At 36.4% G+C, this 27,567-nt stretch overlaps 2 protein-coding genes across 6 annotated transcripts in view; one reads left to right on the top strand and one right to left on the bottom strand.

Annotated features, from left to right (window-relative positions):
* Positions 1–15,645, bottom strand: part of CIRSR (corepressor of RBPJ and splicing regulator) — a 77,759-nt gene extending 62,114 nt beyond the window's left edge. The window contains exons 1-2 of one of the 2 annotated variants that reach the window (XM_017675257.3): positions 15,489–15,645; positions 1,648–1,742 (exon numbers count right to left, since the gene is read on the bottom strand). In XM_017675257.3, the coding sequence (XP_017530746.1) occupies positions 1,648–1,742; positions 15,489–15,560 (167 nt within the window). In that variant the 5' untranslated portion in view covers positions 15,561–15,645. The remainder of the gene's footprint in view (positions 1–1,647; positions 1,743–15,488) is intronic. The other variant, XM_073218675.1, reaches the window with a different exon arrangement.
* A 38-nt stretch (positions 15,646–15,683) lies between these two features.
* Positions 15,684–27,567, top strand: part of SCRN3 (secernin 3) — a 41,960-nt gene continuing 30,076 nt past the window's right edge. Inside the window, exons 1-5 of one of the 4 annotated variants that reach the window (XM_017675255.3) lie at positions 15,684–15,742; positions 19,408–19,576; positions 20,258–20,439; positions 21,003–21,202; positions 25,248–25,460. In XM_017675255.3, coding sequence (XP_017530744.3) covers positions 19,418–19,576; positions 20,258–20,439; positions 21,003–21,202; positions 25,248–25,460 — 754 coding nt within the window. In that variant the 5' untranslated portion in view covers positions 15,684–15,742; positions 19,408–19,417. Of the gene's footprint in view, positions 15,969–15,989; positions 16,237–19,407; positions 19,577–20,257; positions 20,440–21,002; positions 21,203–25,247; positions 25,461–27,567 lie in introns of those variants that run through there. The other 3 variants (XM_017675253.3, XM_017675254.3, XM_017675256.3) reach the window with 3 other exon arrangements.

Below are 27,567 nucleotides of genomic sequence, written 5' to 3'. Positions count from 1 at the left end.
TATGTACCTGAAGGGACTTGAACAGATCTTTGCATGCCAATGTTTACAGCAGCAGTGTTATTCACAATTGCAAACAGGTAGAAGCAATCTAAGAGTCCACTGATGGATAAATGGGTAAATAAAATATGGCAGATACAGACAAGAAAGTATTATTTAGCCATAAAAAGTAGTAAGTTATCATAAAGGCTACAATATAGATGAATTTTGAATACATTATGCTAAGTGAAATTAAGCCATACACAAAAGGATAAATATGATTCCACTTATCTGAAGTTCCTGTAATAGGCAAACTCATTGAGACAGAAAACAGAATAGTGGTTACTGAAGGGAGAGGGTAGAGGGAGTTAATATTTAATGGGTACAGAGTATCTATTTGGTGTAATGGAGTAAGCTTTGGAAATAGTGATGATGGTGCACAACACTGTGAATGTAATTAATGCCACTAAACTGTACACTTAAAAATGGTAAATTATTTCATTTACATTGAGACAAAAGTAACAGAAAACCAAAACTGGAAAATCAATTGCTACTTCAAGCAAAATTCAACAGGTAAAAAATTCAACAGAAAGGGTAAAGCTACGGTATTGGTATTTTTAACTTGCCCTAAAAACCTGTACACATTCTTTTTTTTCCTGTTGACTCTATGCAGAGTGAATGTACAAATTTTTTATTTCCATCAAATCCTTTTATTTATCCAGTCAGAATAAATGTGATTGTCTCTTTTAAAAAAGTACGTAGGGATCAATAACTTGTGAGCAAGTCCCAAGTTAGACAAAGCTTAGAAAAACAATAAAAGTGTACTCAAACCACTTTGTACATATCCCTTACTAGGTTTCCTTGAGGCTAGAGAGAAACAACATGTCACACTTTTACAGGCCTCTACACCACCTATGTTGTCTTGCATGAAGTGGGTATCCAATAAAGTTTAACCAGATTAAATAAAAAATAGTGAGAAAAGTACTTAATTGAATTAAAAGTTTTATTTAGTTTTGCTCTTGATATACCATATTTTAAAGAGTGAATTTAGCAATAGGTTAGTATTACTTAGCTTAAGTTTCACATCTTGATGAAAAACAGGACTGAATGGAAGAAGAGTACAGTCTATATAACAAAAACACCACTATTCACTTGCTTGAGTAACCAAGAGAAACCAGAAAATAACAGAGTTAGACTTGCAAATACCAACATAAACTGGTAATAGCTAAAAGGCAGGTACTGCGCTGGAATAAACCAATGAGGAACTCTAGCTATGACCTGCCAATGATATGCAGGTCAAATAGAGACACTTCACTTTACATCTTGAAGCTGTCCTGTGTGTCTTTTCACTTTAGGGCCTGTTCAAGAAGTGACTCTTAAGAGGTCTCAGTAGTTTGAGTACACTTTTATTGTTCTTCTAAGCTTTGTCTAACATGGGACTTGCTCATAAACTGTATGTGGAGTCATATCAATCTATATTTTGTGTGAATTATTGGTAAGATTGGAAAAAGTGACCATTAGAGATACAAGAAGTACACAGATAAAGACAGTTTATAGGGAGTAGAATCCTATGATTAGAACATTCAATTCAAAAAAGCTAATTTAATATATGACTGAGTAAGGAATTATTCTGGTGCAACTAATTACACCAGCACAGTAGAAATTTCTTACCTATTATCATATGATTCTTGTTCTTTAAGATACTGTTGCATTAATTCTTCTTGCTTCTTCTTATCATATGATATTTTCTGTTCTGCCATCCATACCTAAATAAGTGAAGTAAAAATTTTAAATAGGAAATTTACTTGTCTTTTATAATAAAATATAAAGTGTTACTGTATCTAATTAACAATACTATCTATTTTGGTCATAATGACACCACTACAAAATAACAGGTGAAGATCTGATTTGTATTTTGATACAAGTCCTTAAATTCAACCATTTGAAATAGCTAAACTTTCTTTTTATTTATTTATGTATGTATGTATTTATTTATTTATTTATTTATTTATTTATTTATTTATTGAAGGGTAGTTGACACACAGTATTACATTAGTTTCAGGTGTACAAGTTACAGAGTGATTTAACATTTATATACATGTTACAGAGTGTATACAAGTTACAGAGTGATTTAACATTTATATACATGATAATTCTAGGTACCAGCTATCACCATACCAAGTTGTTACAATATTTTGACTATATACCTTATGCTATACATTACATCCCGGTTACTTATTTATTTTACAATTGAAAGTGTGTGCTTTTTTTTTTTTTTTTTTGGTGAGGGCATCTCTCATATTTATTGATCAAATGGTTGTTAACCACAATAAAATTCTGTATAGGGGGGTCAATGCTCAATGCACAATCATTAATCCACCCCAAGCCTAATTTTCATCAGTCTCCAATCTTCTGAAACGTAACAAACAAGTTCTTACATGGAGAACAAATTCTTACACAGTGAATAAGTTACAAGGTGAACATTACAAGGGCAGTCATCACAGAGGCTTTTGGTTTTGATCATGCATTATGAACTATAAACAGTCAGTTCAAATATGAATATTCATTTGATTTTTATACTTGATTTATATGTGGATACCACATTTCTCTCTTTATTATTATTATTTTTAATAAAATGCTGAAGTGGTAGGTAGATACAAGATAAAGGTAGAAAACATAGTTTAGTGTTGTAAGAGAGAGAGCAAATGTAGATGATCAGGTGTGTGCCTGTAGACTATGTGTTAATCCAAGCTAGACAAGGGCAATAAAACATCCACGTATACAGAAGATTTCTCTTCGAACAGGGGGCGGGAGGTTCTAAGCCTCACCTCTGTTGATCCCCATTTTCTCACCTGATGGCCCCCCTGTGACTGTGCCTGTCTTAGGTTGTTCCTCCCTTGAGGCATCTTACCCGTCTCTGGCTAACCAGTCATCTTCTGGGGCCATACAGGGAAATGTTAAGTTGGTAAGTGAGAGAGAAGCCTTATTGTTTGAAAAGGTTAGCTTTTTACTTCTTTCCATATTTTATGCCCTGTGGCTTCTATGCCCAGCATTTGTCTTAAGGTGTCTTTACCACTTGGAAGAATTATGATACTCGGTAGATTCGATATGAGGCACAAATTCTACTTAAGGGTTATAATTAGGAAGGAAGAAGAAAAGAGAAATAGCTAAACTTTCAAGCAAAAATGTCAAACTTGAGATCCACTTAAAACACCTGTGACAATAACTTCTTGCACTCAGTACCTGTGTTATCCAGAGAGAAGAGAAGGAACATCTGGAAAAAACACAGGATACAACCAGTTGGGTTAAACAATGCCTATGGTACCAATAGTTGTCACTGATTGTCCAAGAAAGGAGAAATAGAGGAAAAGGAGGCAAAAAAAAAGGAAGGGAAAGGTACTGTAGAAAAAAGGGAAGCAATGACAGGAAGCACAGATAAGACAAAGGTGCATCAGATGCTCTGTAGTTGCTCAAGGGCACCAACACCATATGCTAAATTCTGAAAATCATAGAAGTGGTGAAAGTATTATTCCAGGTTTAAAAGGTATCTTCCTACCACCTTTAGAATAAAGAACAAAGTGCTTGATGACCATTCAACATTAACAGCAAGCCAAAACTTTCTCTCCAAACATGCTAAGTTTCAAGAAGGTAAATTTGAGGACAAACACATTGAAAAAATTGTAATTATTAACTGTGGGTAAGGGAGATAAGTGTGGAGGGAAGGATATGGGACAAGACTGACATTATTCAATTTCAGAAACAAAACAGGAATAGTTATAAGTATTTTAGTAGTACTGAGATAGGAAAGTTCTATGGGGACACAGTTTGAGATGTGGTCAGATTCAGATGAAGAAAAAAGCAAAAACAGAAATGAAAAGAGAACCCTTCAGGAACAGAATATGCCAGAAATTTCTTTTGGTATAAGTTCCTGCAAGTTTCTTCACTGGCTTCATACTTACCAATGTAATGTTGTAGAAGAAAAATCTACACTTGGGATTGGCAGTAAAAGGCATATGTTTGGAATTTTCACTGTAGCTCAAAATGCGAACAGTTGCACCAGAGAAATGCAAGTTTTTGTTGTATGGTAAAATAACATTTTAACTTTCTAATGAATAACATATTACTTCTAACAGAATAACTACCATGTACAAAATTAACACACACAAATCTATTGCATTCCTATATACTAACAACAAACTAGCAGAAAGAGAAATTAGGAAAAAAATTCCCTTTACAACTGCATCAAAAAGAATAAAACACCTAGAAATAAACCTAACCAAAGAGGTGAAAGACCTTTACTCTGCAAACGATAAGACACTCATGAGAGAGAGAAAAAAGACACAAATAAATGGAAATCTATCCTGTGATCATGAATAGGAAGAATTAATACTGTCAAAATGGCCATCCTGCCCAAAACAATTTACAGATTCAATACAATCCTTATCAAAATTCCAACAGCATTTTTCAGTGAACTAAGACAAACAGTTCTAAAATATGGAACCACAAAAGATCCCAAATCATGAAAGCCATTCTGAGAAAGACAAATAAAGCTGACTTCAAGCTACACTACAAAGCTACAGTATCAAAACAGTATGGTACTAGCACAAGAACAGACTCAGAGATCAATGAAACAGAATACAGAGCCCAGAAACAAACCCACACATGTATGGTCAGTTAATAAATGATAAAGGAGCCATGCATATACAATGGGGAAAGACAGCCTCCTCAACAACTGGTGTTGAGAAAACCAGACAGCTTCATGCAAGAGAATGAAACTGGATTACTGTCTAACTCCATACATAAAAGTAAACTCAAAATAGATCAAAGAACTTCCCATACAGTGAGTCATAAGAAATACGTATTTGGGCATTTAGGTGACCAAATATATATTTCCCAGGTATATCTGGTCTTCATTCACAGTTCCTGAAAATACTGCAAAATCTTAAAGGTGAAATGGGTATCCTGTCATGTTAATGAGACTTTTGGACCCTACCCAAGGGCAGGGACTGGAGGCTGAATCAGCCAATGGCCAATAATTTAGTCAATCATGACTATGCAATGAAGCTCTCACAAAAACCAAGGAGCTTATCACTCTCTTGGATCCTGCTTCTCTGTTGGAGAGAGCTTCTATGCTTGGGGAACCAGAACACTCCCATGTGCCACTAAGCCAGGCCCCAAGATTCAAGAGGATAGAAGTTCCTTTATTTAGGACTTTGCCCTATGTCTCTCTTCATCTGGCTGTTAACTTGTATCCTTTATGGTATCTTTTATTAAACTGGTAAACATTAAATGTTTTCCTGAGTTCAATGAGCTGCTCTAGCAAATTAATTGAACCTAAGGGGGAGGTTGTGGGAACCTCCAAGCTGTAGTTGGTAGGTCAGAAGCATAAGTAACTGCCTGGGGATGGTGACCAGTGTCTGGAGTTGGGGGTGAAGGGCAGTCTTGTAGGATGGAGCCCTTAACCTGGGGAATCTGGTGCTGTCTCTGGGCAGACAGCATCAGAATTTAGTTGCACCCTGCTGGCATTTGAGAATTGCTCAGTTTTGTGGTGGGGGACAGGAAGCCACCTCTCCCCCTGCCCACTGGAATCAGGTCCAGGAACCCAAAGGAGTTAAGCACACAAACATAGACACAAATGTAAGACATGAAACCATAAAATTCTTGGAAGAAAACATAGGCAAAAATCTCTCGAACATAAGTATGAGCAATTTTTTCCCAGACACCTCTCCTTGGGCAAGGGAAACAAAATAAAAAATGAACAAGTGGAACTACATCAAACTAAAAAGCTTTTGTATGTACAGCAAAGGACATCATCAGCAGAACAAAAAGGCAATCTGCAGTGTGGGGGAATATATTTGCAAATGATTTATACAATAAGAGGTTAACATACAAAACATATAAAGAACTCATATGCCTCAACACCCAAAAAACAAATAACCCAATTAAGAAATGAGCAGAGGACTTGAACAGACATTTTTCCAAAAAAGAAATACAGATGGCCAATGGGCACATGAAAAGATGCCCCACATCACTAATCATCAAGGAAATGCAAATCAAAACTACAATGAGCTATCACCTCATACCAGTTAGAAGAGCCACTATCTAAAAGACAAGAAATAACAAGTGTTGGGAAGGATGTGGAGAAATGGAACCTTCCTACACTGTTATGGAAATATCTATTGGTATAACCACTGTGGAAAGCAATATGGTGGTTCCTCATTCAACCCAGTAATTCTCTCCTTGTAATTTACCCAAAGAAAACAAAATCCCTGATTTGAAAAGATATATGCACCACTATGTTTATCGCCGCACTATTTACAATAGCCAAGATATAGAAGCAACCTAAGTGTCCATCAATAGATGAATGGATAAAGATGTGGTGGTACATATATAAAATGGAATATTATTCAGCCATAAAAAGAAATCCTGCCATTGGCAACAACATGCGTGAATCTACAGTGTATTATGCTCTATGAAATAAGCTCAGTGGAGAAAGATAAATACCACATAATTTCACTTATTTACAGAAGATAAAAACAAAGCAAAACAGAAGTAGACTCATAGACACCAAGAAGTGACTAGTGGTTACCATGGGGGAAGTGTGAAGATGGGTGGGTGGGAAGGTGAGGGGAATTAAGGGGCACAAAACTTCTCAATCATAATATTAGTTGGCCACAGGGGTAGTAGTATAGCATGCAGAATACAGTCAATGATTCTGTAACATATTCCTATGTTGAGAGACAGTAAACTGCACTAGTGGGGGTGAGGATTTAATAATATGGGTAACTGTTGAATCACTGTGTTGTATATATGAAACCGATGTAAGATTGTATATTAATGGATTTCAATAAAAAATAGAATAACTACCATATCAAAGCTTTAGATTTTACAAAGTTATTTTGCTGGACTCAATTGCTGAAGACCTTAAACACATACTGAATATATATCATGGACTGGAATAAGAAGTAATAAAACATATTCTTGAATTCAAATATTCAGAATAAAAAAAGCTCAGAATCTGCTAACAGAAAATCATATTAACTTTTCCATATGCTTAAGGTATTTCATAATAAAAAAGAATGTGGATTGTGTAAATAAATAATGACATAAAGGCTGATATTATTTGGGTAATGGAGATAAATATAAGATAAAAAACAAGACAGTGGAGATTGGATTAAAGATGGTGGCATGAGAGGTGAGACAGAGACCTCCTCTTAAAACCACACATAATATGAAAATATAATTTAATACAACTGATCCTGAAAGAACAGGAAAGAAGGCTGCACCAGACTGCTTATAGAGAAAAGGGCAGACCTCACGGAACAGGGTTGGGAGCTTAAACAGTCTTCAGGCACTCCATTCCCCCTGGCTGGCTACACAGCTCCAAGGTCCCCCACCGTGATACGTAGTCAGCTGTGTCATCCTCCTGGCTAGCTTGCACCTGGCTCAGGCTCACAAACCGGCAACCACTGCCATGGCATCAGGCCAGCCAAAGGGAAGCCCCACCTATGGCAGCTACAAACACAAAGCATAGAGGCTTATACCAGTGTGTTTGGCCCACTTGTTATGGCAGTGGAGACAGGCATAGCAGCCAGGAAGCAGGAAATAGCTCTTTCCTCCCCTCAAGTACAAACACCACTCCCCTGCAACCCCCGACATTGCTCCAGGGACTAAGCAGCTCCAGAGAGTAGAGTTTCTGGGCACTAGAGGGCACCACAGACAAATTATGAAACATCAAAGGAACGTGGTTCAAAGCAAAATTATGAATACACCTAAGAAAGATTCAAATGAAATCGACCTCATGAATCTTCCTGAAAGAGATTTTAAAACTGAAATCATTAAGATGCTCATGGAGATAGAGAAAAATATTCAAGAAATCAGCAACAAATTTAGGACGGAGAGCCAATCACTGAAGAACACAATGGAGGGTATTAAAAGCAGATTAGGTATGGTGGAGGAGAGTATGAATGAAATAGAAATTAGGGAAGAGGAATACAAAGAAGCTGAGGCACAGAGAGAAAATAGTATCTCTAAGACTGACAGAATGCTGAGACAACTGTGTGACCAAACCAAATGAAACAATATTCATATTATAGGGGTACCAGAAGAAGAAGAGAAGAGAAAAAGAGATAGAAAGTGTCTTTGAAGAAGTAATTGCTGAAAACTTCCCCAATCTGGGGAAGGAGAGAGTCTTTCAGGCCATGGAGGTGCACAGATCTCCCAACACAAGGGACCCAAAGAAGACAACACCAAGATATATAATAATTAAAATGGCAAAGATCAAGGATAAGGACAGACTATTAAAGCAGCCAGAGAGAGAAATAAGATCACATACAAAGGAAAGCCCATTAGGCTATCATCAGACTTCTCAGCCGAAACCTTATAGGCTAGAAGGGAGTGGCATGATATATTTAATGCAATGAAGCAGAAAGTCCTTAAATCAAGAATACTTTATCCAGCAAGATTATCATTTAAATTTGAAGGAGGGATTAAACAATTTCCAGCTAAGCAAAAGCTGAGAGAATTTACCTCCCACAAACCATCTCTACAGTGTATTTTGGAGGGACTGCTATAGATGGAAGTGTTCCTAAAGTTAAGTAGCTGTCACCAGAGGTAATAAAAGGGATAGACAAAGAATACAGAATATGATACTTAATATATAAAGAATGGAGGAGGAAGAAAAGGAGAGGAAAAAAAAAGAATGCTTAGATTGTGTTTGTAATAGCATACTAAGTGAGTTAAGTTAGACTCTTAGATAATAAGGAAGTTACCCTTGAACTTTTGGGAACCACAGATCTAAAGCCTGCAATGGCAATAAGTATAAACCTATCAATAATCACCCTAAATGTAAATGGTCTGAACTCACCAATCAAAAGACATAGAGTCACTGAATGGATAAAAATAACAAGACCCGTCTATATACCGTCTAAAAGAGATTCAATTCAAACCCAAAGACATACACAGACTAAAAGTGAAGGGATGGAAAAAGATACTTCATGCAACTAATAGGGAGAAAAAAGCAGGTGTTGCAGTACTTGTATCAGACAAAATAGACTTCAAAACAAAGAAAGTAACAAGAGACAAAGAAGGACATTATATAATGGTATAGGGGTGAGTCCGACAAGAGGATATAACCATTATAAGTATCTATGCTCCCAACACAGGATCACCTACATATGTGAAAAACATACTAAGAGAATTAAAGAGGGAAATAGGATGCAATGATTCACTTTAGAATATTTCAACACACCACTCACTCCAAAGGACAGATCAAACAGACAGAAAATAAGTAAAGAGACAGAGGCACTGAACAACACATTAGAACGGATGGACCTAAGAGACATCTACAGAACTCTACACCCAAAAGCAGCAGGATACACATTCTTCTCAACTGTACATGGAACATTTTCCAGAATAGACCACATACTAGGCCAAAAAAAGAGCCTCAGTAAATTCAAAAAGACTGAAATTTTACCAACCAACTTCTCAGATCACAAAGGTATAAAACTAGAAATAAATTGTACAAAGAAAACAAAATGGCTCACAAACACATGGAGGCTTAACAACATGCTCCTAAATAATCAATGGATCAATGACCGAATTAAAACAGAGATCAAGTAATATATGGAGACAAATGAAAACAACAGCACAATGAGCCAACTTCTGTGGGACGCAGCAAAGGCAGTTCTAAGAGGAAACCATATAGCAATCCAGGTCTGTTTAAAAAAGGAAGAACAATCCCAAATGACTAGCCTATATTCACAATTATTGAAACTGGAACAAGAAGAACAAATGCGGCCCAAAGTCAGCAGGAGAGACATAATAAAGATCAGAGAAGAAATTAATAAAATTGAGAAGAATAAAACAATAGAAAAATTAATGAAACCAAGAACTGGTTCTTTGAGAAAATAAACAAAATACATAAACCACAAGCCAGACTTATGAAGGACAAAAAGAGAATCTACACACATAAACACAATCAGAAATGAGAAAGGAAAAATCACGATAGACACCACAGAAATACAAAGAATTATTACAGAATGTTTTGAAAATCTATATGCTAAGAAACTGGATAATGTAGAAGAAATGGACAACTTTCTAGAAAAATACAACCTTCCAAAACTGACTAGGAAGAAACAGAAAATCTAAACAGACCAATTACCAACAATGAAATTGGATTGGTAATCAAAAAACTACCCAAGAACAAAACTCCCAGACCAAATGGATTCACTGCTGAATTTTAGAGAAGACATAATACCCATTCTTCTTAAAGTTTTCCAAAAAATGGAAGAGGAGGGAATACTTCCAACCTCATTCTATGAAACCAGCATCACTCTAATACCAAAACCAGGCAAAGACACCAAAAAAAAAAAAAAAAAACAACAAACAAAAGAACACTACGGACCCAATATTCCTGAAGAACACAGAGACAAAAATACTCAACAAAATATTAGCAAACCAAATTCAAAAATACATTCAAGAGGATCATACACCATGATCAAGTGAGATTCATTCCAGGGATGTAAGGATAGTACAACATTTGAAAATCCATCAACATCATCCACCACATCAACAAAAAGAAGGACAAAAATCACATGATGCTGAAAAGCATTCAACAAAATTCAACATCCATTCATGATAAAAACTCTCAACAAAATGGGTATAGAGGGCAAGTACCTTAACATAATAAAGGCCATATATGACAAATGCAGAGACAACATTATACTTAACAGTGAGAAGCTGAAAGCTTTTCCTCTAAGATTGGGAACAAGACAAGGATGCTCACTCTCCCCGCTTTTATTCAACACAGTACAGGAGGTCCCAGCCACAGCAATCAGACAACACAAAGAAATAAAAGGCATTCAGATTCATAAGGAAGAAGTCAAACTGTCCCTGTTTGCAGATGACATGATATTGTACATAAAAAACCCTAAAGAATCCACTCGAAAACTACTAGATCTAATATCTGAATTCAGCAAAGTTGCAGGATAAAAAATTAATACACAGAAATCTGTTGCTTTCCTATACACCAAGGAGGAACTAGCAGAAAGAGAAATCAGGAAAACAATTCAAGTCACAATTGCATCAAAAAGAATAAAATACCTAGGAATAAACTTAACCAAGGAAGTGAAAAACCTATACCCTGAAAACTACAAGACACTCTTAAGAGAAATTAAAGAGGATACACATAAATGGAAATCCATCCTATGCTCTTGGGTAGGAAGAATTAATATTGCTAAAATGGCCATCCTGCCTAAAGGAATTTACAGATTCAATGCAATCCCTATCAAAATACCAACAGCATTCTTCAATGAACTGGAAAAAATAGTTCTAAAATTCATATGGAACCACAAAAGACCCTGAATAGCCAAAGCAATCCTGAGAGGGAAGAATAATGCAGGGGGGATCTTGCTTCCCAACTTCACGCTCTATTACAAAGCCAAAAAAATCAAGACAATTTGGTACTGGCACAAGAATAGACCCACAGACAAGTGGAACAGAATAGAGAGCCCAGATATTAACCCAAACACATATGGTCAATTAATATATGATAAAAGAGCCATGGACATACAGTGGGGCAATGACAGCCTCTTCAACAGCTAGTGTTGGCAAAACTGGACAGCTACATGTAAGAGAATGAAACTGGATCACTGTCTAACCCCATACACAAAAGTAAATTCAAAATGGATCAAAGACCTGAATGTAAGTCATGAAATCACAGAACTTAGGAAGAAACATAGGCAAAACTCTCCTGAATATAAACATGAGCAACTTCTTCATGAACATATCTCCCTGGGCAAGGGAAACAAGAGCAAAAATGAACAAGTGTGACTACATCAAATTAAAAAGCTTCTGTACAGCAAAGGACATTATCAATAAAACAAAAAGGCATCCTACAGTATGGGAGAATATATTCATAAATGACATATCTGATAAGCGGTTGACATCCGAAATATATAAAGAGCTCATGCACCTCAACAAACAAAAAGCAAATAACCCAATTAAAAAAGAGGATCTGAACAGACACTTCTCCAAAGAAGAAATTCAGATGGCCAACATACACATGAAAAGATGCTCCACATCGCTAATCATCAGAGAAATGCAAATTAAAACCACAGTGAGATATCACCTCAAACCAATTAGGATGGCCAACATCCAAAAGACAAACAACAACAAATGTTGGTGAGGATGTGGCGAAAGGGGAACACTCCTACACTGCTGGTGGGAATGTAAATTAGTTTAACCATTTTGGAAAGCAGTATGGAGGTTCCAAAAAATTCAAAATATAAATACCATTTGACCCAGGAATTCTACTCCTTGGAATTTACCCTAAGAATGCTCCAGCCCCATTTGAAAAAGACAGATGCTCCCCTATGTTTATCACAGCACTATTTACAATAGCCAAGAAATGGAAGCAACCTAAGTGTCCATCAGTATAGATGAATGGATAAAGAATATGTGGTACATATACACAATGGAGTATTATTCAGCCATAAGAAGAAATCAAATCCTACAATTTTCAACAACATGGATGGAGCTAGAGGGTATTATGCTCAATGAAATAAGCCAGACAGAGGAAGACAAGTATCAAATTATTTCACTCATCTGTGGATTATAAGAACAAAGAAAAACCTGAAGGAACAAAATACTAGCAGACTCACAGAATCCAAGAATGGACTAACAGCTATTTAAAGGACTGGGGAGAATGGGTGGGAAGGGAGGGATTAGGAGGAAAAGGAGCATTATGATTATCATACATAATATAGGGGGGTATGTGGAAGGCAGTAGAGCACAGAGATGACAAGTAGTGATTCTATAGCATGTTACTACACTGATGGACAATGATTGTAATGGGGTATGTGGTGGGGACTTGATAATGGGGGGAGTCTAGTAACCACAGCATTGTTCATGTAAGTGTATATTAATAATACCAAAAAAACAAAAGTAAAAATAAACAAGACTGATTAATTTTAGGGGACAGAGAGGAAGGCGGGTATAATGGAATGCTCTATAGCAAGTTTTGGTTTTTAAGTTATTTTTTAAATCAACTAAATTCTCAGGTATCCAATGTTATTCATTTCTTATACATCCTTCTAAAAATGTTCTAGCGTACATATACATAAAAGAATATATCTAACACAAACATATATGCACTTTTCTCACTCTTTTCATAAATGGTAACAATTTATACACACACACAGAACATATATAAAATAAAATTTTATACATGGCAATCATTCCCAGACCAGTAAACAAAAAGCTTTCTTGGCGGGGAAGATACTGCTGAATGCCATTCTATTGTGGGGCTATACCATCATTCATTTAACCAATCTCATGCTGTACTGATGGACAGTTAAGAAATTTTCTATCTTACTGTTACAGACTCTGTTGCAAAAAATAACCCTGTACATAAGCAATTTTGTACAAGTTAAGCAGAGTTTTGAATAGGATCAAAATTTTTCCAAGAAAAAACTAGGTAAGATTACTGGCAGAGGGAACAACTCAAAGGCCCAAAGATGCAAAATAGGAATTAAGTAGTATGATATTACTGAAGTATAAAATCTAAGGTGGTAGAATATCAGGAGGGGATGAAGAAGGAAGAATAAACTGGAGCCAGATTACTTGGACTTAATCCTGTAGTATTGTGGAAGAGAACAGATTTCTACCTTTAAAGACTACTCTGTGGAAACAACCAAAATACTCATTAACTGATAAAAGGATAACTAAAATGTGTTAAATCCATACAATGGAATTACTCATAAATAAAAAGGAATGAATTCTCCAACATTTTGATACATTCTACAACATGGTTGAACTCTCAGGAGATTATGGTAAGCAAAAGAAGCCAGTTACAAAAAACCACATACTGCATGATTCCACTGACATAAGGCAAATCTACAGACACGGTAAGTAGATTAGTGGTTGCCTAGGAATGGGGAAGGGGGAGGTTAAGGACAAATTGGGAGTGACTGCTAACAGATACAGGTTTTTGGGGAGGTAATAAAAATGTGATGATGGCAAAAAGTCTGTGAATATACTTAAAGCCCACTAAATTGTATGCTTTAAATTGGTGATTTTATGGTATGTTAACTACATATCAGTAAAACTCATAAATAAAAATATAATTATTGTGATGGCTCTGTAGAGAATGGATGTGGAAGAGGTCAAGACTGGAGGTGGAAAAATCAGTTACGAAATTAAACAGTCTAGGTAAAAGCTAAGACACAAGCAGTACTGACAAAGAGGAGAGATGGATTCAAGAGGTATTTGGGAGGTAAGACCAACAGAATTCCTTTGCTGACTAGAGGTCAGCAAAGGGATAATGGATAAGGGATGAATCTTAAGTTTCTGGTTTGCATGACTGGATGGATTCTGTATTTTCTACTCATATGATATAGGAAGTATAAAAGAAGAGCAGACTTAGGATGAAAGATAAGTTCCATTTCAGATACGTTAAGTCTGAGCTGCCTGTAGGCTATCAGGATGAAACTGTCTAGTAAATAGTTGTGTTGAGGTGCCTCAAGCTAGGGGGAAAAATCTGGAATTGTAGATTTGAGAGTCATGAGTAAAAAAGGGGGTAAACCATGAGTAAAACTATGAAATTGGATGTGATTGTTTGGGGAAGCATATAGAGTAAGCAAGACACAGCCAGGCCAAGGGTGAAACTCTGGGGAGCACCTCTATTTTAGAAGCATGCTAAGAATGTGTATAGACGTAAATAATATTTTACTGAACACTCCCTGAATATGTGGGCACAGTGCTAGGAGGTACTTTGTTTCAAAGCCATCTTACTTAGTCCTCATATATATTTCACAAGTCAAGACAACTTATACAGATCATTCTTAATTTATAGATTAGGAGGATCAGAGATACTAAATATTTTGTGCAAGGTCTCAGGGCTAAAAAGTGACAGCTGGAGTAACTAGAATCCGAGTCTGATTCCCACGCTCAGACTCTTCCTACTTCCCCATTCTGCTTTCCCTGCTATCCATATTCCACCACCATAATATTCGGCACGGTTTTTCTGCACTGCACCTAGTAAACCTGCAATTGATTATTTAAAAATTACATCAGACAGACGCTACATTATCGGATGGATAAAACGAGGAAGCAAGGGCGGGATTATTCCACTTTAAGATCTGTCTTAAGTAAACAGGGAGTCTTCTTTGTACCGGATAACAGGGCTCAGAAGTTGTGATTCCTGGGATCCGAAAAGCAAAACCAGAATCTGCCGAGGAAAGTCCTTAGGAACCCTACTACCAGTCTTCATATGTAATGGATATACATTCTAAATGATAGAACCGACAAAGCAGAAGAAGGCTGATGTAGAATAAACGTCGAGGGTCGGCTTTGTCAGTGAGTTTCTCAGCGGAGGAGAAGAGGCGAGAACATCAGGGCTTGGAGAAGACGACTGTCCTGGGAATCTCAGAGACATCACTACTCTTACTTCCAGTTGCCCCTGGGAACCTAGGCACCAACGGCCAGAACCCTTCTCGGCTACCCTTACTCACTTTTTTGATGTTGGATTTAGAGGCTGGATGAAAGTCCTTCTTGCACATGAAATTGGCGAAAGATTTTCCCATCTTGGAGCCTACGACGGTAAAGACAGCCGCTAGAGCAGTAAGCAACGTAAACAGATCCTGACGATTAACCGGAACTACGCTTTCCGTGTCAGAGAGAACTTCCGGAGTCAAAGGCGACAACTTCCGGCAACTATAGCCACAGCGCGCTACGCCACTGCCTTTTTCCCACCCACGGAGGCTTGGTGAGGAGCGTCTACCCGGGAGGCGCGTGCATAGTTGAAATAGAAGTAGGAAGACCGGACCTGTGGTCGCTGGGACTGAGGGCTTCCTGGGAGCAAGGGGCTCCCGGGAGAGGCCCCGGGTCGCATTGTCGTTGGCTGCCGTTCGACCGCTGATTGTTGGTGTGCGGAGTACGGGCTGGGCGGCGGCTTCTCTGCAAGAGTGCTTGAAGTTCGAGCCCTTTACTAGGTGACTTCTGACTTAAGTATCATAAACTTTTCTGCTCCGATTTTCTCGTCTGTGTTAATGACAGCAGTCACCTCGCCCTAACTGTGAGAATCAAATGTTGCGATGTTACTGAAAGCGCTTGGTGAACTAAAGCATATGAAATAGAATGTAACCTACAGGAGAGCGAGGATTCTGTTTCGTTACCAGTTGTATGGTGCCATTATTTGTTGAATGATGAATACGTACATGGGAGTTAGTAAAGGCTCTCAAGGCTTTACCTTTTAAATGGGTAGGTGTGTTCCTAACTAGGCATGTTCCCTTAGCTTCTTTTTACAACCCCGGTTAGACAGCTCAGATCACCTAGTGCACCTTGATGGCCCTTGAAACTCCAGGGTTTTGAGAGGACCTGGTTGCTAATGCTATAGGAGATCCACCAACCAAGACCTCTTGTCGGGAGGTGGGGTGAGTGTGATGTCAAGTATAAGACTTTTGTAAAAAATTTACTCTTCTGCTAAATAATAACAATCATAGCTCTCATTTGAGCGTCTAATATATTCCATGCACTGTGCGAAACGCTTTCTTTATACATTGTCTTGTTGAATTTCCCATAAAAGCCCCCTGAGATTTTTACCGATGAGGCAGGAGGCTTAGGTACAGATTAGTGTGCCAAGTTTTGCAGTGGTGGAAACTAATTTTGGAGCACATATAAAAGGCGATCCAGGATATAACCGTTGAAATTCACACTGAAAAGAACAGAAGCAATCATGACCTCTTTTTCCATCATTGAAGAAAAGAAATTTAGGAGTTTCAGGTTGAAAACTTCTTTCTTGAGTCATTTCGTTTTTTGAATGAAACATTTATTAGATTTAAAATGTGTTTTTAAATTGCTGGTATCTGCTTGTGTAAAGCCATTCTAAGGTTTGGGCATTATAAAATAAAATGAAACTGTAAAACAGTGTGTTCATTCTGGAAGCAAACGTGCTTTTCTTAAATCGAGGATTTAAGATGTTCCAAATTACGAATAAAAATAATCTTTTTTAAAAATTAAAGTATCATTGATAAACAATCTTATTATGGTTTCACATAAACAACACTGTGGTTTCAACATTCACCGTATTAACTCCCCCCCCATTGCAGTTACTGTCAGCATTGTAAGATGCTACAGAGTCATTAATTGTATTCTCTGCTGTACTACCTAGTCCGCATGACCTGCCTAGATTGTGATTGCAAATTGTAGTGCCACTTAATCCCCTTTTTCTTCCCCACCCGCCCTCCCAACCCCTCTCCTTTGGTAACCACTAGTCCCTTCTCAGTGTCTATGAATACTGCTATTTTGTTCCTTCTGTTTTGCTTTGTTTTTTACTCCACAAATGAGTGAAATCATTTGGTGTTTGTCTTTCTCCTCCTGGCTTATTTCCCTGAACATAATACCCTCTGGGTCCACCCATGTTGTCGGAAATGATAGGGTTCTTTTCTTTTTGTGGCTAAATATTATTCCATTGTGTATGTGTACCACATCTTTTTTACCTATTCATCTATTGATGAACACTTGGGTTGCTTCCATATTTGGGCTATTGTAAATAGTGCTGCGATAAACATAGGGGTGGATTATGTCTTTCCAAATCAGGGATCTTGTTTTCTTCAGGTAAATTCCTAGGAGTGGAATTACTGGGTCAAATGGTATTTCTGTTTTCAGTTTTTTCAGGAACCTTCATATTGCTTTCCACAACGGTTGAGCCAATTTACATTCCCACCAGCAGTGTAGGAGGGTTCCTCTTGGTCTGCATCCTCCCCAGCATTTGTTGTTTCTTGTCTTTTGGATGTTAGCTATCCTCACTGGTGTGAGGTGATACCTCGTTGTGGTTTTAATTTGCATTTCCCTGATGATTAAAGATGTAGAGCATCTTTTCATGTGCCTGTTGGCCATCAGAATTTCTTCTTTGGAGAAGTGTCTGTTCATATCCTCCACCCATTTTTTAATAGGGTTATTTGCTTTTTGAGTGTAGAGGTATATTAGTTCTTTATATATGTTGGATGTTAACCCCTTGTTGGATATATCAATTACAAATATATTCCCCCATACTGTAGGATGCCTTTTTATTCTGTTGATGGTATGCTTTGCTGTACAGAAGCTTTTTAGCATGATGTAGTCCCATTTGTTCATTTTTGCTTTTGTTTCCCTTGCCCAAGGAGATGCATTCAGGAAAAAGTTGCTCCTGTTTATACTCAAGAGATTTTTGCCTATCTTTTCTTCTAAGAGTTTTATGGTTTCATGACTTACATTCAGGTCTTTAATCCATTTCGAGTTTACTTTTGTGTATGGGGTTAGACAATAATCCAGTTTTATTCTCTTGCATGTAGCTATCCAGTTTTGCCAACACCAGTTGTTGAAGAGGCTCTCCTTTCCCCATTGTATATCCATGGCTCCTTTATCATATATTGAGCATATATACTTGGGTTTATATCTGGGCTCTCTAGTCTGTTCCATTGGTCTATGGGTCTGTTCTTGTGCCAGTACCAAATTGTCTTGATTACTGTGGCTTTGTAGTAGAGCTTGAAGTTGAGGAGTGTAATCCCTCCTGCTTTATTCTTCCTTTGGCTATTTGGGGTCTTTTGTGATTCCATCTGAATTTTAGAACTATTTGCTCTAGTTAGTTGAGGAATGCTGTTGGTATTTTGATAGGGATTGCATTGAATCTGTAGATTGCTTTAGAAAGCAGGATGGCCATTTTGACAATATTAATTCTTCCTAGCCATGAACATGGGATGTGTTTCCATTTATTGGCATCTTCTTTAATTTCTCTCATGAGTGTCTTGTAGTTTTCAGAGTATAGGTCTTTCACTTTCTTGGTTAGGTTTATTCCTCGGTATTTTACTCTTTTTGATGCAATTGTGGATGGAATTGTTTTCCTGATTTCTCTTTCTGTTAGTTCATTGTTAGTGTATAGGAAAGCCTCAGATTTCTTTGTATTAATTTTGTATCCTTCAACTTTGCTGAATTCAGATATTAGATCTAGTAGTTTCGGAGTGGATTATTTAGAGTTTTTTATGTACAGTATCATGTCATCTGCAAACAGGGACAGTTTAAAACCTCTTCCTTGCCAGTTTGGATGCCTTTTATTTCTTTGTCTTGTCTGATTGCTGTGGCTAGGAACTCCAGAACTATGTTGAATAAAAGTGGAGAGAGTAGGCATCCTTGTCTTGTCCCTGATCTTAAAGGAAAGGCTTTCAGCTTCTCGCTGTTAAGTATAATGTTGGTTGTGGGTTTGTCATATATGGCCTTTATTATGTTGAGGTACTTGCCCTCTGTACCCATTTTGTTGAGAGTTTTTGTCATGAATGGATGTTGAATTTGTTGAATGCTTTTTTGGCATCTATTGAGATGATGAAGTAAAACTTCTAAAATATGTACTAAAAATGCTTTTCTCTTTTTATTTTAAATCTTCTGTGTCGTTTTTAGTTTTAAGAAAATGGAACCTTATTCCTGTGACACTTTTGTGGCATTACCTCCAGCAACAGTTGATAACAGGATTATTTTTGGAAAAAATTCAGATAGACTGTGTGATGAAGTACAAGAGGTAGTTTATTTTCCTGCTGCAATTCATGATAACTTGACAGAACATCTTAAGGTAGGTGAAGTATGTGTTTTGTTAGCTATATACTTTTTTTCTATCATTAGCTAGCCATTTGACAGAGATTATAGAAGTTAAAAATCCAAGAATTTAAAGTGAAAAATAATTTGAATCAGAACTAGACTTCTGGAGTTTTATTTCAATGATTTGGAGGAAGCTGAAATAACAATTATAATTATTATAAATTCTGTGATCACATGTTTGAATGGACCTTGAGATTGAGATCTGCTTCCCTAAGGTTCAACTCACATCTTCTTCTACAAAAAGTTTCAAGATTTTACAACTAGAAACCATCTCTCCTCCTGAGCTTCCATTAACCCTCATCTTCACTTTTCTTTATGGTCCTTACAGTTATATTTTGTTGTTCTTAATGTATAAGTCTTAGTTCCTTGAAAGGAAGATTTGTATCTGATTCATTGTTGTAACTAACATCTCATAGCATAGCAGAGTCCTTTATAATAGGAGTTGCTTTAGCAAATATTTGAATGAGTAATTGCTTTAGGATCAGTTCTGAATGTTTTAAGAGTAGTACCTTTCTTACTGGAATTTTCAATTTGGTAATACTTCATTTATACTTTCATTTATGAAAATAAGGTCATATCTTTTGATTGATTTTTAAGATTCTGGACTTTGATTACTTTTTCGTTTTTATGGTTGTTGCTATGACTTTCTTTATAGTGTACTTACATAGATATTGATCAAGTTCCCGAAACATATGCTGTTGTCCTTAGCCGCCCAGCTTGGTTATGGGGGGCAGAAATGGGAGCCAACGAGCATGGAGTTTGCATTGGGAATGAAGCCGTGTGGGGAAGAGAGGAAGTTTGTGACAAAGAGGCGCTACTGGGCATGGACCTTGTCAGGTTATTTTTTTGTTTTATTTTTGCACTGTAGAACTAATTTTAAATTTAGGTTGTAACTCTTATGTGTTTTATTTTCCTCTTTTTTTTTTATTTACTATTTATACTTTTATAGTTTGTGTTAAAAATGGTTCCTAGTACAGGCATGTAATTTCAAGACTCAAATATCATTAACTGGGAGAAGGGAATAATTTAAAAATTATTATTCATTGGAAGTACCTTACATACTTTTATCAGACTTTAACTAATTCTCAAAGTAGCCTTATGGGGTATATATTATTATCCTCGTTTTAGAGATGAGGTACCTGGTGTACAGAGGTAAAGCAGCTTGCTAACAAATCACCAACTTGGAATTTGAACATAGATCAGTTTGTCTCCAAAAACTTTCTTCACATTCTTTCTAAACTGACTTCAGAGGGAATAGTTTAGAAGTTGGATTTCAGTTTATCTGTTAATTTGAAAGAACTTTAAATTTGAATATAAACATAAATTCTCATGTGCAGGAAATCATTTAAAAAATAATGGAAATTTATTTTAATCTGAGAACTTTAATGTTTTTATTCTAGACTTGGTCTTGAAAGAGCTGATACAGCTGAAAAAGCCCTCAGTGTCATTGTTGATTTATTAGAACAATATGGCCAGGGTGGAAATTGTTCAGAGGGTAGGATAGACTTTAGCTATCACAACAGTTTCCTAATAGCTGACAGGAATGAAGCCTGGATTCTGGAAACTGCAGGGAAGTACTGGGCAGCAGAAAAAGTACAAGGTATGGACAACTTTTCATGATTTAATTTGCTATGCAATTAATAAAATACCACCTTAATTGCACACACTGAATTAATTGTTTTTCATGATTTATAATCCAGTGCAAAGAAATGTTGAACTGTAGGGGAAATGAAAAAATTTGAAAGAACATAACAGTAAAAAAGCACTGTAAAGAGCTTTAATAAAAAAGCGAAAACATTATCTTTTTACATTTGTATAATATTAATTTCATATAACTTGTGTATATTTTCTGTGCAGCAGCTCTTGGCTGTTTTATAGTACTTTTTCACTTTTTAATCACCCCTTACCATTGTTTCCTCTTTAAACTTGGAGCTGAATTCCAAAATTTCATCATGTGTGGGTATGGAGGTGAGGAAAGGGGAGTGTTTTTGGTGATTGGTGTCTGTGGGTTAGTGGTTGGAAAGAATATATTGATAAAACAGCAAAGCATAAAAATTTGATATCTTTGAGTAAATGACACAATATGTTTTAGAATGCTTTTCTTTTTCATGGCTTCTTTGTGTTCATATATTCCTTTCATTTTTCAAGTCTAGAAATCCAGAGATTTACTGAAGTGATTTACTCAAGGAAGTGAGTGAAAGGATTTAAATCTTTCCATCCTGACTCACAGTTCAATATTCTTTCACAAGAATACACCCTTGTGCTCAAGCATGATCTTGTACTTCCTGAGTACTTACTCCTGGATCTCCTAGTTTTATGGGGGATATAAGGTGCACATGCAAAAATATTAAATGGTGCATGAATGATAATAGACACAGAGATGCTGTGAACACTTAGAGAAAGAAAAAGTCATCGTGAGCTGGAAAAGTTCAGAAAGTCTTCATGAAGGAGGCCTTCAGCTTTGGAGGATTTACATGCTGTTTTCCAAAACAGGTCATTGTCAGTTATTTTGATGGACATTTATTTTGTATTTTGCCTGTGTGTTTATCTTTTATTTTTTTTCTGCTTGTGGTAAAGGACTTTTTTTAAAATTAAGGTATCATTGATATACACTCTTATGAAGGTTTCACATGAAAAGCATTGTGGTTACTACATTCAACCATATTATCAAGTCCCCCCCCATACCCCACTGAAATCACTGTCCATCAGCATAGTAAGATGCCACAGAGTCACTACTTATCTTCTCTGTGCTACAGTGTCTTTCCTGTGACCCCCCCCCTCCCACACGCACACCATGTGTACCAATCATAATATCCCTCAGTCCCTTTCTTCCTCCCTCACAACCCACCCTCCCCCCTTCTCCCCTTTGGTAACTGCTAGTCCCTTCTTGGAATCTGTGACTCTGCCGCTGTTTGTTCCTTCAGTTTTGCTTTGCTCTTATACTCCACAAATGAGGGAAATCATTTGGTACTTGTCCTTCTCCACCTGGCTTATTTCACTGAGCATAATACCCTCTAGCTCCATCCATGTTGTTGCAAATAATAGGATTTGTTTTCTTCTCATGGCTGATAGTATTCCATTGCGTATATGTACCACATCTTCTTTATCCATTCATCATCTACTGATGGACACTTAGGTCGCTTCCATTTCTTGGCTATTGTGGCACATCCAAAAAAGTGCTGTGATAAACATAAGGGTGCATATGTCTTTTTGAATCTGAGATCTTGCTTTCTTTGGGTAAATTCCTGGGAGTGGAATTCCTGGGTCAAATGGCATTTCTATTTTTATTTTTTGAGGAACCTCCTTATTGCTTTCCACAATGGTTGAACCAATTTACATTCCCACCAGCAGTGTAGGAGGGGTCCCCTTTCTCCACATCTTCCCCAGCATTTATTGTTCCTAGTCTTTTTGATGTTGGCTGTTGTAACTGGTGTGAGGTGATATCTCATTATAGTTTTAATTTGCATTTCCCTGACAATGATGTGGTGCATCTTTTCATGTGCCTGGTGGCCGTTGGAATTTCTTCTTTGGAGTAGTGTCTGTTCATATCCTCTGCCCATTTTGTAATTGGGTCCTTTGCTTTTTGGGTGTTGAGGCATGTGAGTTCATTATTTATTTTGGATGTTAACTCCTTGTTCGATATGTCATTTACAAATATATTCTCCCTTACTGTAGGATGCCTTTTTATTCTGCTGATGGTGTCCTTTGCTGTACAGAAACTTTTTAGTTTGATGTAATTTGTTCATTTTTGCTTTTGTTTCCCTTGCCCAAGGAGGTGCGTTCAGGAAAAAGTTGCTCATGTTTATATTCAAGAGATTTTTGCTATGTTTTCTTCTAAGAGTTTTATGTTTTCATGACTTACATTCAGGTCTTTGATCCATTTCAAGTTTACTTTTGTGTATGGGGTTAGACAATAATCCAGTTTCATTTTCTTACATGTAGCTAACCAGTTTTGCCATTGCCTGTATGTTTATTAATACATAAAATTAAATTTAGGCTGTTTTTCTTATTGTAATAATTGGCCCAAGTGTATCACTAAGCACTTTTTATTTTATTAAGTGTAAGAAAGAAATGAATACATGTATTCTTTTGAAAAAGGTAGCCCCACCTAGCCATCCAAAATGAATGCCTTCACTGAGTCTAATTATCCAGTTGTAGATTAACTTTGCCAATTGATTTCTCTAAGTGAGCCCAAGAACTAAATACTTAAACTGTAGGGAATTATCAATTATAAAATTCTTTGTCTTTGATTCTGTGATGACATAAGTCTAGTTTTTGTAGTGAGAATATCCCAAGATGACTTTATTAGAGTACTTTAATTGATTTCTACTTGGTAAGCTGTTATTCCAGATCTGTTTTAAAATATTACCAATTTTCATTTATCATGATCTATTTCACTTACATTGATATCTTTAAAAGAGGCTTTTATTGTTTCTTCTGTTTTGTACTTTAGTTTAAAATTTTATTATAATTTGGTGCCATACTTTTGGAAGCCTGTCTAAACTTACATGTGACTTTTTTTTTAAAAGTAATTCATACAAAAGACTGATATCTAGAACATACAAAGAACTCTGAAAACTCAACCAGACAAATGCACAAAAGACATGAAGAGACATTTCACCCAAAGGGATATACATATGTCACAAACAAACATGAAACGATATTCAACATCATTAGCCATGAAGGAAATGCAAACTAAACTTACAAGAAGATATCACTTTATCTCTATCAGAATGGCTAACATTTTTTAAATGACACTACCAAATGCTGGAGAGAATGTGGAGCATACCAGCAACTGATACATTGCTAGTATGAATGTACAAACCACCACTCTGGAAACAGTTTGGCAGTTAAAAAAAAAATGCAATGACCTTATAACCCAGCAACTGCAATCTTGTGCATTTATTCCAGAGAAATAGAACTTACATTAACACAAAAACCTGTATATATTTTTATTGCAGCTTTTTCCATAATAGCCGAAAAACTTGAAACAACTCAGATGTCCTTTAACTGGTGAATGATTAAACAAGTAGTGGTATATCCATACCATGGAATAGTACTCAGCAATAAAAAAGAAATGAACTGTTGATACATAATATAACCAGGATGTATCTTTAGAGAATTATACTTAGGAAAAGAAAAAAACCAAAAGGTTGTATTCCATATGATTCCATTTATATAATATTCTTGAAATAACATTATACAAATGGATGATAGTGTAGTGGTTGGCTGGGCTCAATGAAGGGGTGGCAGTAGGAGTGGCTGTAAAAGGGCTACATGAATGATACTTGTGATAATGGAAGTATTCTATATTTTAACTGTATCAACACCAGTAGTTTGGTTGTGATATTATACAAGATGTTACCATTGGACAAAACTATGTAGAGGGTACATAGGATCATCATTATTTCTTATTACTGCATGTAAATCTACAGGATCTTAAAATAAAAAATGCAATTAAAAAAGTAATTCATTTATCTTTTTGAGTGTATAATAGATGCACATGGTACAAAATTTAGAAGTGTATATTTACACTTAAATGTGATTATGTAAATAAGCTAGTGATTAAGAAGAATAATGTACCAATAGATATATCATGTTAATAATATGACTTTTCTTCTCCCTCTCCTCTTTTTTCAAAACAGAAGGAGTTCGTAATATTTCTAATCAGCTTTCTATAACAACCAAGATTGATCGGGAACATCCAGATATGAGAAACTATGCGAAGCAGAAAGGTTGGTGGGATGGTGAAAAGGAGTTTGATTTTGCTGCAACATACTCTTATCTTGACACAGCCAAGATGATGATTTTACCTGGCAGATACTGTGAAGGCTACAAGCTTCTCAATAAACATGAAGGTAATATTATTTAATGACATTGGAATGAAAAGGTGTTCATATAATGTGGGTGTGATAAAATCTTTTCTTAAAGGAATTATTTTTAGTAAAGGTAGGATTTTATTAAAACTGAACATACTGTGATATTGTAGGCTGTTTTTTCAGTGAGTTGAGTATATAATTATGAGAGAGTAAGAGTCTTTTTAAAGGACAAGTTCAGATTCATAATCCTCAGACCCTTTTTTCATTTCTTACTGATATTCTTTTTTTTTAAATTTTGGTATCATCAATATACAATCACACGAGCAACACTGTGGTTACTCAATTCCCCCCATTATCTAGTCCCCACCACATACCCCATTACAGTCACTGTCCATTAGTGTAGTAAGATGCTACAGAATCACTACTTGTCTCCTCTGTGCTGTACTGCCTTCCCTGTGCCTCCTCTTACGTTATGTGTGCTAATTGTAATGCCTCTTATTCCCCTTATCCCTCCCTTCTCACCCCTCCTCCCCAGTCCTTTCCCTTTGGTAACTGTTAGTCCATTCTTGGGTTCTGTGATTCTGCTCTGTTTTGTTCCTTCAGTTTTTCCTTTGTTCTTATATTCCACATATGAGTGAAATCATTTGGTACTTGTCTTTCTCCGCCTAGCTTATTTCACTGAGCATAATACCCTCTAGCTCCATCCATGTAGTTGCAAATGGTAGGATTTATTTTCTTCTTATGGCTGAATAATAATATTCCATTGTGTATATGTACCACATCTTCTTTATCCATTCATCTACTGATGGACACTTGGGTTGCTTCCATTTCTTGGCCATTGTAAATAGTGCTACAGTAAACATAGGGGTGTCTTACAGATATTCTTAAAACCAAATTGGGATCTTTTCTTCTCAGAATTCATTGGAACATGGAAACCACCTTATCTGACTATTGCTGCTGCTTCTTTATTAATTTTTTTTATAATATTCTTGTTATATAGTAGTATTTTCTAACTACAAAAGTTTTATCTAGAACTGATTGAGAAGACAAACTGGTTAAGACATAAGAATTCCCTATTTTCCTTCCCAAACTCCAGAAATGTTGAATAAAATATTTAAACATTTAGGACATGTATAGCAAGGTTTGAACATGGTGAAGAAGAAATCACCAGGTACTAAAAATGAAGATAACCCACAGTATTAACAAGGTATAGGGTGTTTCTTCCCCACTCAGTCTTCCTCCTCTCTGTGTCAAAGGGAGGATTCTGGACCAGATATAAGCCTTAGAGTCTAGTTTTAAAATCCGTGAGAATGTAGGTGTCTAGGTGAAAGACGTATTTGGGGAGCAGGAACTGAACTATGTACCAAGATTACAAACATGTAAAAATGCTCCCTGCCCAGAGTCCAATCCTGGAATTAGCTGTGTGCTCCCCATCTGTGGATCAGTACAGTCTCTTGTGAGAGATTGAACTCTGAGCTACTTGTTTTTAGTAGACTCAGACTGGTCTAGGGTTGTGCTGAGAAACACACACTGGTTTGGAACCAGTAAACTACACAGGATCCCAGTATATCTGTCTCTACACCCACTATGTGGATATTTGATTTGGCAAATATTCAGATTTCACTCAAATTTCCCATCCAAATTAGAAGTCTGCTATAATGAGTCTACATGTAACTGTCATTGAAAACATTTAACTTATATGGGCATTCAGATGAAAGAATGTAGTTTCTATGTATACTCTGGATAGTTTCTATTGTTATATCCTCAAGTTTACTGATCTTTTCTTCTACATTAACTAATCTTCTGTTAATCTCATCTAGTGATATTTTCATTTTGGATATTACATTTTTCTTCTCTATATTTTCCATTTAGTTCCTTTTGTATGTATCCCATTTCTCTTTTCATTACCTTCATGCTTTTTTTTTAAAACACTTGAGCATATGCAGAGCATATAGCTGTTTTAGCATCCCTGTCTGCTAACTCCATTATCTCCATGACTGCTGGGTATGTTGCTGTTCATAAGATTTTTCTCCAGTTTTGGGTCACATTTTACTATTTATTCATGTGTCTCTTGATTTTTAATTGGATGATGGAGGATGCAGATTTTAATTTTGGGGTGCTGGATTTTGTTTTATTCCTTTAAAGA

This window comes from Manis javanica, chromosome 12, assembly GCF_040802235.1.
Source record: "Manis javanica isolate MJ-LG chromosome 12, MJ_LKY, whole genome shotgun sequence".
Taxonomy (NCBI): domain Eukaryota; kingdom Metazoa; phylum Chordata; class Mammalia; order Pholidota; family Manidae; genus Manis; species Manis javanica.
Note: the sequence above shows the minus strand (reverse complement) of the source record. Positions and strands in the feature narration are given on the sequence as shown.